The sequence below is a fragment of the Mastigoproctus giganteus genome, chromosome 11 (assembly GCF_048544385.1).
Source record: "Mastigoproctus giganteus isolate SK-2022 chromosome 11, ASM4854438v1, whole genome shotgun sequence".
NCBI lineage: Eukaryota > Metazoa > Arthropoda > Arachnida > Uropygi > Thelyphonidae > Mastigoproctus > Mastigoproctus giganteus.
The window spans coordinates 56,342,332-56,355,221 of NC_143585.1; the positions used below are offsets into that span (position 1 = coordinate 56,342,332).

At 38.1% G+C, this 12,890-nt stretch overlaps 1 protein-coding gene across 1 annotated transcript in view; it reads right to left on the reverse strand.

Annotated features, from left to right (window-relative positions):
• Positions 1–12,890, reverse strand: part of LOC150078024 (C-Jun-amino-terminal kinase-interacting protein 4-like) — a 518,865-nt gene that overhangs the window by 380,814 nt on the left and 125,161 nt on the right. The window contains exon 6 of the mRNA XM_090385183.1: positions 12,796–12,844. Within this exon, the coding sequence (XP_090241309.1) occupies positions 12,796–12,844 (49 nt within the window). The remainder of the gene's footprint in view (positions 1–12,795; positions 12,845–12,890) is intronic.

A 12,890-nucleotide genomic window follows, 5' to 3' on the forward strand; every position in this document is an offset into this window, starting at 1 on the left:
CTGACTGACTATGCATGTCACCAAACAGTGAACAGTAGACTAGAGATGCACCACTGTCAACAAAGAACCTGATAGCTCCAGCAATTTTGGAAAAAAAAAAAATCAAGCAGGATGTCAGTGACCAACTACAAAGAACAATGAATACGGATACAACTGAACCAGAACTGGAGGAGGAACATCAAGTACAAGAACTACAACCTGGAGTAGCCAAAGTTGAAACATACGAGGTTGCAATATTCAGAATAGAACAAGAGTGGAAGAAAGTTCTGGCAGAATAAGGGCACAGACCCCACAATGACCCACACCATACCAAAGCAAAAACAAAATCCTGGTGGCAAGCCACAAACCACCTTAATCAGCAAATAATATCAGATTACCTCAACAGCAATGAAGTAACACTAGACATCATCTGTGAAGACCAGCCATTTACTATGCTGCTGTAGCAGCCAGTAGGATGAATGTAAGAGAAACCAAACACCAACAGAAAACAAAATGCAACAACAAGCTTGGGAAAGAAGGCTACAGAAGAAGATAGAAGAGATAAGAGTAAAGATAGACCAACTGACTCAGTACCAATAGAGTATCATACGAAGCAAAAAGCTGATGAAAAGTGAAAGCTATCCTCAAGAAAGACAACATTCACAGCACATACAAGATCTATAATCAAAGGATCGAAGAATACATGAACACCCTCAAAGCAGAACCTACTTGCACTCTATAAGAGAATTTGCTGTTACAGGGATAGTGCCCAAAGGAAAACAGACAATAGGATATTTGATGAAAACCACGGAGTCTTCTACAGAACAATTTGACAAGAGGAGAAGGAAGGCAACAAACACCCCAAAACAGAAGGCACTCAAGGAGTTCTGGGACAAGCTGTGGCACAGTGTAGAAAGTCATAATGGCCTTGACCCCTGGACAGATCTAGAATGGGCAAAAAAACAAAGGACGCATAATAGATGACAGAATGGGAGATTCAGGAGGAAGAAATACAACAGTCAATCAAGAAGTCCAACAACTGGCGAACACCAGGAATAGATAACATCCACAAATACTGGTACATGAAGTTCAGTGCAAACACACGAACATTGCAGAACCGTTCACGCAGATAATATGACACGCTGACACAATCCTAGTCTCTGACTCAAGGAATCACCTACCTGAAAGCTAAGGATAAAGACACCAGAAACCCAGCAAAGTACAGACCAATCACCTGAATCCCAACAATATACAAGATCCTGACCAGCTGTATAAATAAGAAGATATCAGACCACTTGATATCTGGCCAATATTAGCATTAGTTGAGGCATACGATGCAAGAAAGCAAGCGTATACAGCATCAGCCAAAAAAAAAAAAAAAAAAGTTCCAATTTCACCCAGCCAGTCACCCCAAATTCAATGTTTGTCTAGCTCAGCCTTAAATTTATTTAAGCTATCAACTTCCACAACAACAGATGGAAGTCTGTCCCAGCAATCAACTACCAGCTGGCTAAAGGCAAATTTTGGCACATCTATTCTACAACTGTCTTTCCTCAATTTAAATCTATGTCCCCTCAGGTTCTTAATCTCAGCAAGTGGAAATATCCCATCAGCATTGAGCCAGCTCAAACCATTCAAGGCCTTGCACACTTCAATCAGATCACCTCGCAGGTGCCCAGTCTCCAGATGCTGCAACTGAAAGAACTTAAGCTTCTCCTGGGAAGAGAACCCTTTGTTCCTCTCACCAATCTTGTTCCTCTCACCAATCTTCTCTGTACTCGTTGAGCAACTATACATCCTTCGTAAAATGAGGCCTCCAGACCTGTACGCAATACTCAAGGTGTGTCCTGACCACTGCCTTATACAAAAGTATAATCACCTCCTTGTCTCTGCTAGCAAAATTCCTATATATCACTGACAAAACTCCATGACCTGCTCTGGCAGCCCAACTGCACTGCTCAGAGAATTTCATATCCCACTACACAATTATCCCCAGGTCTTTTTTATTCTCCATCTTGCTGAGTGTAGTCTCACACAATTGGTACATTTCTCTTTGGTTACTGCTACCCATATGCAGTACTATGCATTCGTCAATATTAAACTTCAGTTCCCACTTCACAGCCCATCTACCTAACTTTTCGAGATCCTGTTACAGTAGCATACTGTCTTTATTATCAATAACAACCCTCCCAACCTTTGTATCATCTGCAAACTTGTTCATTAAGCCTGATATACCTTCATCGATACCATTAATAAATACACAAAACAACAATGGGCAAACACCCAACCCTTTGGTATTCCACTAATAACATTAGTCCACTAGAGCAGTGTCCATCAATTACCACTCTGCTAAATTCCAATCAACATCCCTCTATCCATTGCAGCAACTTGCCCTTAATGCCACACTGCCAAGGAATTCTCCAATTTGTATAGCAGTCTTCCATGTGCAACAGTATCAAAAGCTTTCCTGAAATCCAAGTATATGATATCAAAATTATATTTTTGCATCCAGTTCCTTTGTGACCACATCGTAGTATCCAATCATATTGGTTAGACACAACTTCCCCTTAACAAACCCATGTTGGGTCTGAACTATTACTGCAGTCTTCTCTAGGTGATCCTGCATCACTTCTTTAACCAGTGACTCCATTCTTTTCCCTGGAACAGAAGTTAAACTAACAGGTCTATAATTATTTACGTCACCCTTTGAACCGCCTTTGTGAATTTGGGATACATTTGCACATCTCCAATCCATGGGGACCTCACCTGAATCTAAGGATGCTCTCATAATTATGGCCAAAGGTTTGCTTACTTCCTTCACTGCCTCCTTCAATATAACTGGATGGATTCCATCTGCACCAGGTGTCTCTTTTATGTTTAACTTCAACAATTTCTCCTCCACTTTGCTCTCCGTTATTACAAAATCATTTAGCTCCCTGTTATAGTTTAGTAAAGATTTGTCTTTCCCTTCTTTACAGAATTCCTCATGTGTGAATGTAGATGCAAAATTCTCATTCAGTTTGTCAGCTATCTGAGCAGGAGAGTCGAACCATCAATATCAAGTGGACCAATTTGATTCATGCCCTTCCTTCTAGAATTTTCATAAAGTCTTTGGTGGTTTTTTTTGCATCATTTGCCATGGATTTCTCATAATCAGCCTTCACTTGCCTAACCTCCTTTGTAACTTGATTACAGACTAGCTTATATCTGTCAGTCTTCAGTGTCACCTGCTAATTTATACACATCCCATGCATTTTTCTTCTCTGCCACAATTTTCATTAGTTCATCTGATATCCATTGAGGCCTAAATCTTGAACAGTATTTCTTATTTGGTATGAAGAGCCTAGTAGCTTCCAACATTAATTCCCTGAAGGCCTCCCATTTAGAATTCACTGTTTTTAACATCATCAGTTGATCCCACTGGATAGAATTCAAAAACTACCTGAGACCACTGTAGTCACCATTATGAAAACAAAAACTCTTCTCTTCTCCCTTGATGGGAGTTACATCTTTATGTAGATCCTAGATCAGTAGACTGTGATCACTGTCTCCTAGTGGTTCCTTTATCTGCAAATTCTTAATGCATGCTTCATCACTACTGATAATCAGATCAAGAGTACTACGCCCTCTGGTTGCCCCTTGAACATGTTGCTGTAGAAAAAAATCCTCCAATAAATCCACAAAAGTCATGCTAGCATGTGAGTGACCAACCCACAAGTTAAAATCCCCCATTACAAGACGGGGGCTTACAGGAGAACAGGTATTCTGTGTGTTGTCAGACACTCAGTCTAAAACACTGATGGATCCAATATCTTTCTATTACAGAAGAATTAGGAGAAGTCCAGTTGGCCAACCTCTCTAAAATCCACTCATGTACACCTTCTCGATGGTAAGCCCTGTTACGTCACTTAGGTGGCAACGAACGTGTAGAGTGGTTCTCTTCAAGACACCTTGTCACCATGAAGGGGAAGAGACCAAACCCTCCAGCATATGACAGCACGATACAAATGCCCCTCAGTCCCCAGTGGCTTTCACTCCCCCTCTTACAGCAGTGAGAGGATCACAGTGGAAGCAGAGGGTACTAAGAATCTCTAGGTACGACCAGGCTGCTAAGCACGGAAACTGAACTTGGCCTGTTATAACGTAAGATCGCTCACCGGTGAAGAAAGGATATTAGAGCTTTAAAAGGAACTAGAAAACGTGAATTGGAATATCATTGGTTTGGCTGAAACAAGAAGATATGAATCACTTATAAGTTTACAAAGTGGAAAACTACTACAATGGAAACAGTGAAAATAGTGTAGGTGGATTTGGCTTTCTGGTCCATAAAGATATAAAAAACAACATTTTGGAATTCAAAAGTACATCACTAAGGGTGTCAGGACTACTACTCAGAATTTCTAAGAGGTATAAGCTAAAGGTTATAATGATTTATGCACCAACATCGAGCCAAGATGATGAAGACGTTGAAGAAATGTACACCGAAATTGAGTCTTCTAGATGAGCAGAAAACCCACTACACTATTATTATGGGGGACTTAAATGATAAGGTTGGAAAAAGATAAAACAGTACAGAAAGGGGAACTATAGGAAATTTTGGAATTGGTGAAAGAACACTTTTTTCAAGAAAAGGGTGAAAAAAAAGTGGACATAGAAGAATCCAAATGGATTAACAACTAATGAAATCGACTTCATCCTCACTAACAGAAGATATATCGTGAATGATGTTACCATTCTGAATAAGGTAAAGGTTGGAAGTGATCACAGAATGGTAAGATGCACACTTGATATAGATGTAGGAAAGGGAAAAACTGACTCGAGTAAATAATACAAAGGTCTTTGAGATAACTGAAGAGGAGAAAAAGCAGTATGTACTGGAACTTAAGGACAAGTTTGAGCTTCTGCAGACTGCTCAGGACCAAGATATCGGCGAAGAATATTACAACTTTCTGAAAGAGATAAAGCCCAAGAAACCTATAGGTAAAAAGAAATCCAAAGAAGAAAAAATTAGTTCAGAAACACTTGTCATGATGAACTGAAGGCAACAAATGAAGAGCAAGATAAACACTGACAAGGAGAAAATTGAAGATACTGAGTTATGCAAAGCCATTAGAAAGAGACTCAGAGAGGACATAAAAATATTTAACACAAAAAAATTAGAACAATCATTAAGGGAAAACAAAGGACTTAAATCAGCAGCCATGAGCAGTAAAACAAAAAGACAAATGATACTGAAACTGAAGAATAACAATGGTGTACTTATAAATAGCAGAGAAGGCATAATTCAAATAGAAGAAGACTACTACAGAGAATTATACAAGGAGCGAGGGAATGATGCCAGCAGTGGGGAAGATGGATCACAAATTATCAACACATACAACATACCCAATATTCTTCCTGATCAGGTAGAACATGCGTTGAAGAAAATGAAGCATCATATAGCCCCGGGGGAAGATAAAATTACTGCAGAGTTGTTAAAATTGGGAGGAAGAGACATAACACAAAAACTGGCAAGGCTCTTCACAAAATGCATTAGAAAAGGTGTGACACCTAAGCAGTGGAATAATGCAATCATAGTTTTGCTGCATAAGAAAGGTGATAAATCAGAAATTGGAAATTATAGACAAATTAGCTTGTTATCCCACATCTACAAGTTTTTCACAAGGGTCATTACTAACAGATTAGAAAGAATACTTGATGAGAATCAACCAAAAGAGCAAGCTGGCTTTAGGACAGAATTCTCAACTATGGATCACCTTCATGTAATATCACAGCTAATGGAGAAAGCAAATGAATATAAAACACAATTATGACTGGCATTTGTGGATTATGAAAAGGCATTTGACTCCATATAGCATAAGGCAATGTTTCGGGTACTGGAAAGACAAGGCACAGATACCCCACATATTATGATTTTGAAGATATTATATGAGAACGCTACCTCCTTTATTAGACTAGACAAAGATATTAGCAAATTTAAAATAGAGAAAGGAGTTCGACAAGGAGACACAACATCTCCGAAGTTGTTTACTGCTGCCCTTGAGGAAGCTTTCAGAAGACTAGACTGGTCTCAGAAAGGAGTCAATATGAATGGAGAGTACCTAAACCATTTACAGATGACATTGTGGTCATTAGCCACAAACCCAAAGAATTAGAGAAAATCTTAATCAGTTATGCCCAGCTAGTAAGGATTTTGGACTAAAGATGAATATGGCTAAAACAAAAGTAATGACGAACAAGTATGCCACAGAAAGGGACATAATGATTGAAGGAGCAGTAATTGAAAAGGTGGAGTCATATACTTATCTGGGACAAGTTATTAGCTGTAATAATGATAAATGGCTGGAAGTCAAGAGAAGAATAAATTTTGGATGGATAGCATTCATGAAATATAGTCACATACCGAAGAGCAATATCCCAGTTTGTCTGAAATGTAAAATAATGAACCAATGTATACTCTCAACCTTAACTTATGGAAGTGAAACTTGGGCACTCACAAAAAAGAATGGAAGAGAAGCTGAGAACTACACAGCGAAGAATGGAACGAATTATATTGGGAATCAGACTTATATAAGAAGAGAAACACATGCATTAGGCAGCAAACTCAAGTAAAGGACATTCTTATCAAAACTAAAGAACTAAAATGGTCTTGGGCAGGACACATAGCTCGAAGACATGATGACAAATGTACTAAGAAAATAACAGAATGGTACCCAAGAGGAGCTAGAAGAAAACCTGTAAGACAATGGCAGAGATGGATAGAAGAAATTCATGAGTTTGTGGGTAGTAAATGGATGGCCATTGCACAAAACAGAAGGAACTGGAAAGTTACTGGAGAGGCCTTCATCCTGCAGTGGATTGAAAATGGCTGATGATGATTACAAGACATTCTGATTTACTGGCCCACTGCATTTCTCTGCAAAATTGTTCGTTGTACTCTCAGAGTCAGTAGGACTATATAACACGCTCCTACTCTCATTTTCCCTTTCCCAGTGTTTATGCCATACCAAACTGACTCAACATTGCACTGTCCACCCATGTCAACTGGATGCACTTCGTTAGATTTTTGTGTGTTTCTTAACTAACAGCATAACCCCTTCTCCCTTCCTACCCTGTCTATCCTTTCTGTACACATTGTACTCACCAAATTCCAATTCTGCACTACTTATATCTGTGTGACACCATGTCTCTGATATCCCAACAATATGTCTTTGATGTCTTGACTAGCACTTCAAACTCATCAAATTTATTAACTATATACAACACATGCACCTAACACAGCCCATGTATTTATTTGTTCCATGATGACTCCCTATCAGCTCTTGACATCCCCAGGAACTTGCTCTCTAGGCTGCTGCTTGTTACAATAGAAGCAATGCAAGAATCGCTTTCACCTCTGCCTGAAGCTACTGTTAATCTTTTAGTCTGTGACTCCCGCCCCCAATCTAGCAGTTTTCTGACCCACCTAACGCTGCCTCGATAGCATCAGCAACTATTCTTGCACCCTTTCTATACGTGTATCCCATCCCCGTAGAAACAGTGTCTCCTGTTAGCAAGCACAGACCATGCTAAAAAAAATTCTACCCTATGAGCCTTGCACTATCTCTCCAGGGCCAAATTTATTGACAAGGCTCTCATTATATACTCCCTCCTATCGTGTCTGGGCAGAAATGCAGACACTTTCAAATTCAACCCTAGCTTGTGACTTTTTTTCAATATTGTCCTGAACTTGTTAAGTAAATCTGTAGATCTCTTACTCTTAAAGTCATTAGTGCCAATGTGTACAACAATATCACCTTTAGTGCCCTAAAAAGATGACATCTGCTCTACAACATCATCAACTTTTGCCCCCGGCAGACATACCGTGATCCTGTTCCACCAATCCTTTTTGCATAATATATTCCCCGTCTCCCTGACAATAGAGCCACCAACAATAACTAGGTCCTGTGGGACCATCGCATTCTGCCTGATGTACAGGAGTAACCTCTGGCATTGAGTTAGACAGCTGAGAGCTTGATGGGCCCCTCTTATTAATTTCCTTGAGGGCATCCACCCTACACTTCAAACTCTCTGAGTTGGTGCCTAATTTTCTCACAGTCTCTGCATCTTGCACACACAAAGACATCCTCCTTGGCTAGGTCATGTCCTCTTCTAAACAGGTCAGTAAACATTTCACATTTTGTGCATTTTTTTAAGACTGTGAAGCATTGGAGAATCGCCCCCTTCGGTTCTCCCCCAAGTCACAGCACTCTGGCTAATCTGTGAGCATTGCTCCGCTGCTCTAGTCTGGGTCATGATTCCATTTAAGTACAATTTGATTGACAATTAAATTTAATAAGATAAGTAAATTTTACTGATTAATTGATAAGACTATACTATACTAAGCTAACAGATTTCTAATACAGTGGTGCTAGGTGGTTATTTTAGCACATATATTTTATCCAACAGCTAACCACCTCCTTCTACCTTTAACACATTGACTGCCAAGCTAGTTTAAGAAAAAAATTCCCCAGGGGCCAAAAAATATTTAGGAATTAATTTGATTAGTAATTCTAAAATAAATATTGCAATGTCAGTATTGTTGTTTCTTTGCTTAAAATATATATATAAAAAAAAAGAAGTCTTTTTTTATGCTGCATATATGTTTTGTAACTAAAGTATGTTGATTACTTTATTTCTTGAGAAGCCATGTCGGCGATATATGTGTGACGCTATTATGGCATACATATGAAGGTCGTTTGTGATTAGTTTATTGCACGTGTGGCAAGCGCTGCAATAAAACTAATTATAATAAAATTAACTCTCAAATGTCACAATAAGTTTGTCAGTATTGTTAAGAGATTTTGTGAAAACAAGTTTGTTAGCACGCTGTATTATCCATCATATTGTGTTGTGTTTTTCTGCAAGTTCGTATAAGTGTGTTGTAAAAAAAAAAAAAAAGGAATGGCTAAAAGAAAATTACTAAGATAAGAAGAACTGAGAGAAATTGCTGGAATTTACAATTAAGCAGAGTTAAACTTCTCACAGACACACCACTGTCGAGTTTTTTCAGAAGTTCAACTTTATCTGTTATGGACAGTGCACGGTGTTTGCGCTTCACACCACGAGAGGCACTTCCTTTATGCATTGGAACTATGGCTGGGACTAAATGTGAGCAGGTTATAATAATAAATGCAAAAAAACAAGTGGAATGGCTTGCCAGTGTTTATGAGTTCGTGCCAACAGCTGATGTTGCAACACCCCCAAAACAGTAGTGGAAGGTCGGTGTGCCGACCCAGGAAATTTGAAATTACGTCCGAATTAGCAGTGGAACCGGATTAGTGATGGTCGACCTGTATGTCATTCACAAAATCCCATGAGTTGTGCTGGTAGCTTGTCTGCGCATCTCTGAGAACTTCATATCTGACTGCACAATTACCCCAGATCTTTTTCATTTTCCGCACCCTGTATGTATAACCATACAGTTGATACCTTACATTGGGGTAACTGCTACCCAAATGCAGTACTTTGCATATGTCAATGTTAAAATTTAATTGTCATTTTTCAACCCATCTGCCTAATTTTAATAGATCCTGTCACAGTAAGATACAGTCATTACTGTCATTAATCATCCTGCCAACCTCTGTACGACTGCAAACTTTCAAATAAGCCTGATATGCCTTAAACATCATTAATTTATTAATGATATTTATATTATGATATTATATTATGATTATTATATTATTAGTGATATTTATATAGTTTTATAAAAAACAACAATGGGCCTAGCACAAACCAGGGGTGGCCTCACATAATATTAGTCCACAAAGAGCAGTATCCATTGATAACCATTCTCGTCTTCCACCATCCAATCATTCCTTTATCTATAGGAGTAACTTGCCCTCAATGGTATACTGCTCCAATTTGACCAGCAATCTTCGATTCCATTCTTTTTTGCATCCAGTTCCTTCGTGAATGCATCAAATTCCAATCACATTGGTCAGAAAAGATTTTCTCTTCACAAACCTACATGTTTAAAGATTAATTGCATTATTGTCTAGATGGTCCTGCATTACTTCTTTAACCAGTGATTCCATTATTTTCCGTGGAATGGAAGTTAAGCTAACCAGTCTGTAGTTGCTCATCTCATCCATTGATCCCACTTTGTGAATTGGGGATACATTTTCACATCTCCAATCCAAGGGGACTTCCCTAAATCCAAAGCAGCTCTCATAATTATGGCTAAAGATTTCTTTACTGTCTTAGTTGCCTCCCTTAATATAACTGAATAGATGCCATCCACCACAAGTAACTTTTTTATGTTTAACTTCAATGATTTCTCTTCACTTTCCTCTCAATTACTGCAAATTTATTTAGCTGCCTGTTATGAGTCTGATAAACTTCTGGCAGCCACTCCCCTAAAGAATTTTGCGTGTGTGAGTGTACGTGCAAAATACTTATTCAGATTGTCAGCACCATGAGCAGGACCATATTTGAACCATTGATGTGGACCAATGTGATTTATCCCCTTCCTTCTATTCTTTACATATCGAAGTCTATGCTTTTTTTTCTTTGCATCCTTTGCCAAGATTTCTCATAATCTCCCTCTGCTTGCCTAACATTGTTTGTGCCTTGATTGCAGACTAGTTTATGTCTAGCATAGGCTTCTGTGTTGCCTAATAATTTATTTATATGCTTCCATCATTTTTATTCTCTTCAATGAGTCTCATTGAAGAGAAGAAACATCAACATTCCACTTAAATCGTAGACTTGAACAGTATTTCTTGGTTGTTATTAAAAGTCTAGTAGCTTCTATCCTAAAAACATTGACATATGATTATTACCTTAAATGTTTCCCATTTAGAATTTGCTGTTAGTAACATAATAAGCTGGTGCCAGTGTATAGAATTTAAATCTGTCTGAGACCACCGTAATCATCTTTACGAAAACTAACCCCTTCCCTTTACCCTTAATGGTTGTTACTTTCTTAAGTAAATCTCATATCAGTACACAGTTATCACTTCTACCTACTAATTCTTTTATCTGCAGATTCTTAATGCATGAATAATCACTGCTGATAAAAAGATCAAGAGTATTACTCCCTCTTGTTGCCTCTCTAGTATGCTGCTATAGAAAACAGTCATCCAATAAATCCACAGAAGTCTTGATAGTCTGTGGAAAGTTAAAATCCCCAATTATAGGGCATTCTGATTTACTAGCCCACTTTTTTCTCTGTACAGTTGTTTGTTGTACTCATCAGAGACATTGGGCCTATAACAGACTGCTAATCTCATTTTTGTTTTCCTAGTGCTAATATCACACAAACTGACTCAACATTACGCTGGATGCACTGCCTTAGATTTTACGTGTTTCTTAACTAACAGCATAATCCCTCCTCCCTTCCTATATGTATACAATATATTCCCCAAATTTCAATTCTACATTCCTTATATCTGTGTGACATCACATCTCTGATATCACAACAATATCCGCCTTCGATGTCTTGACCAGCAATTCAAATTTATTTACTATGCTCCTAGCTTTGGTGTACATGCATGTATATATGCACCTCTTCTTACTCTTAGTTATTCTAACACACCCCCACAATTTTACTTGTTCCAAAAGGATTCACAGTAGGCCTTGAAATCTTCGGAACCTTGCTTTCCAGGCAGCAGCCCATTCCAATAGAAACAGTGCAACAACCACTTTCACCTCTGCCTATGTCTATTGTTAATCTATTAGTCTGTGTATCCACACAGTTTTCCAACCGACCTAACACTGCCTCTATAGCATCAGCAGCAAATATTCTTGCACTCTCTCTATTTAAGTGCATCCCACTCCTGTAGAAGTAGTCTGTTGTTCCCAAGCACAGACCTTGCTGAGTAAAATTTTACCTCATGAGCCTTGCACAATCTCTCCAGGGCCAAACTTACTGACAAAGCTCTCATCATATAATCCCTCCTTTCGTGTCTGCGGAGAATTGCAAACACTTTCAAACACAACCTTAACTCACGACTGTTTTCAATATCGCTGTGTACTTTTTAAGTAATTTCACACAAATCTACTCTTAATGTCATTGGTGCCAATGTGTACAACAATATCAACTTTTGTGCCCTTAAAAGATATCTGCTCTACAACATCATTAACTTTTGTCCCTGGCACCTATCCTTTTGGCACAATATATTTCATGTTTATCTGACAATACAGTCACCAATAAAAAATAACTCCTGATGAACAGCACATTCAACCTTGGGGGTTGCTGCTGCTACTGTGTTGGCTGATGCTCAAGTGTGAGCTCTGGAATTAAGCTGGGTAGCTGAGAGCTTAATGGTTCCCCATTTTAATTTCTTCTAGAGCATCCATCCTACTCTTCAAACTCTCATAAATGCCCATCGGAATACTCAGTTGTTACCTAGTGCAGCCAAAAAAAATGCAGCTAACTCCCTTTTCCCAACGAAGGCTTTAATCTTAACATACATAGTGAATATTAAGCTGATAAAATTTCACAAATTTTATCAGCTACAAACATTGAAAAGTTTACTTAAGTAAAGACACAGTCACTAATAACTGCAATCACCACTGATCACATCTTTAAGAACTTTTATATTAGATCCTTATATACTAGCTTCACTACATCATTATATATAAATTATATATCACATTGTAATTTCACAAAATAATCTTACAAATATAATTCAAGATAAACTTATTTCATTAAATTTGTTGTCATGTTATAATTATTCATTTGAAAAATTAATAATATTTTCATAAAAATTAATTGTATAAAATCAGCCATTATAGATACATTAAAGTATTTACAATGTGAGTAAACCTTACTTTGGGTAGATGGCTCAGCAGTAGGAGTGGATGACACTGACTGTACATCCTGAAATAAAATTCAATATATATATATCCAAAGTATGTAAAATGCA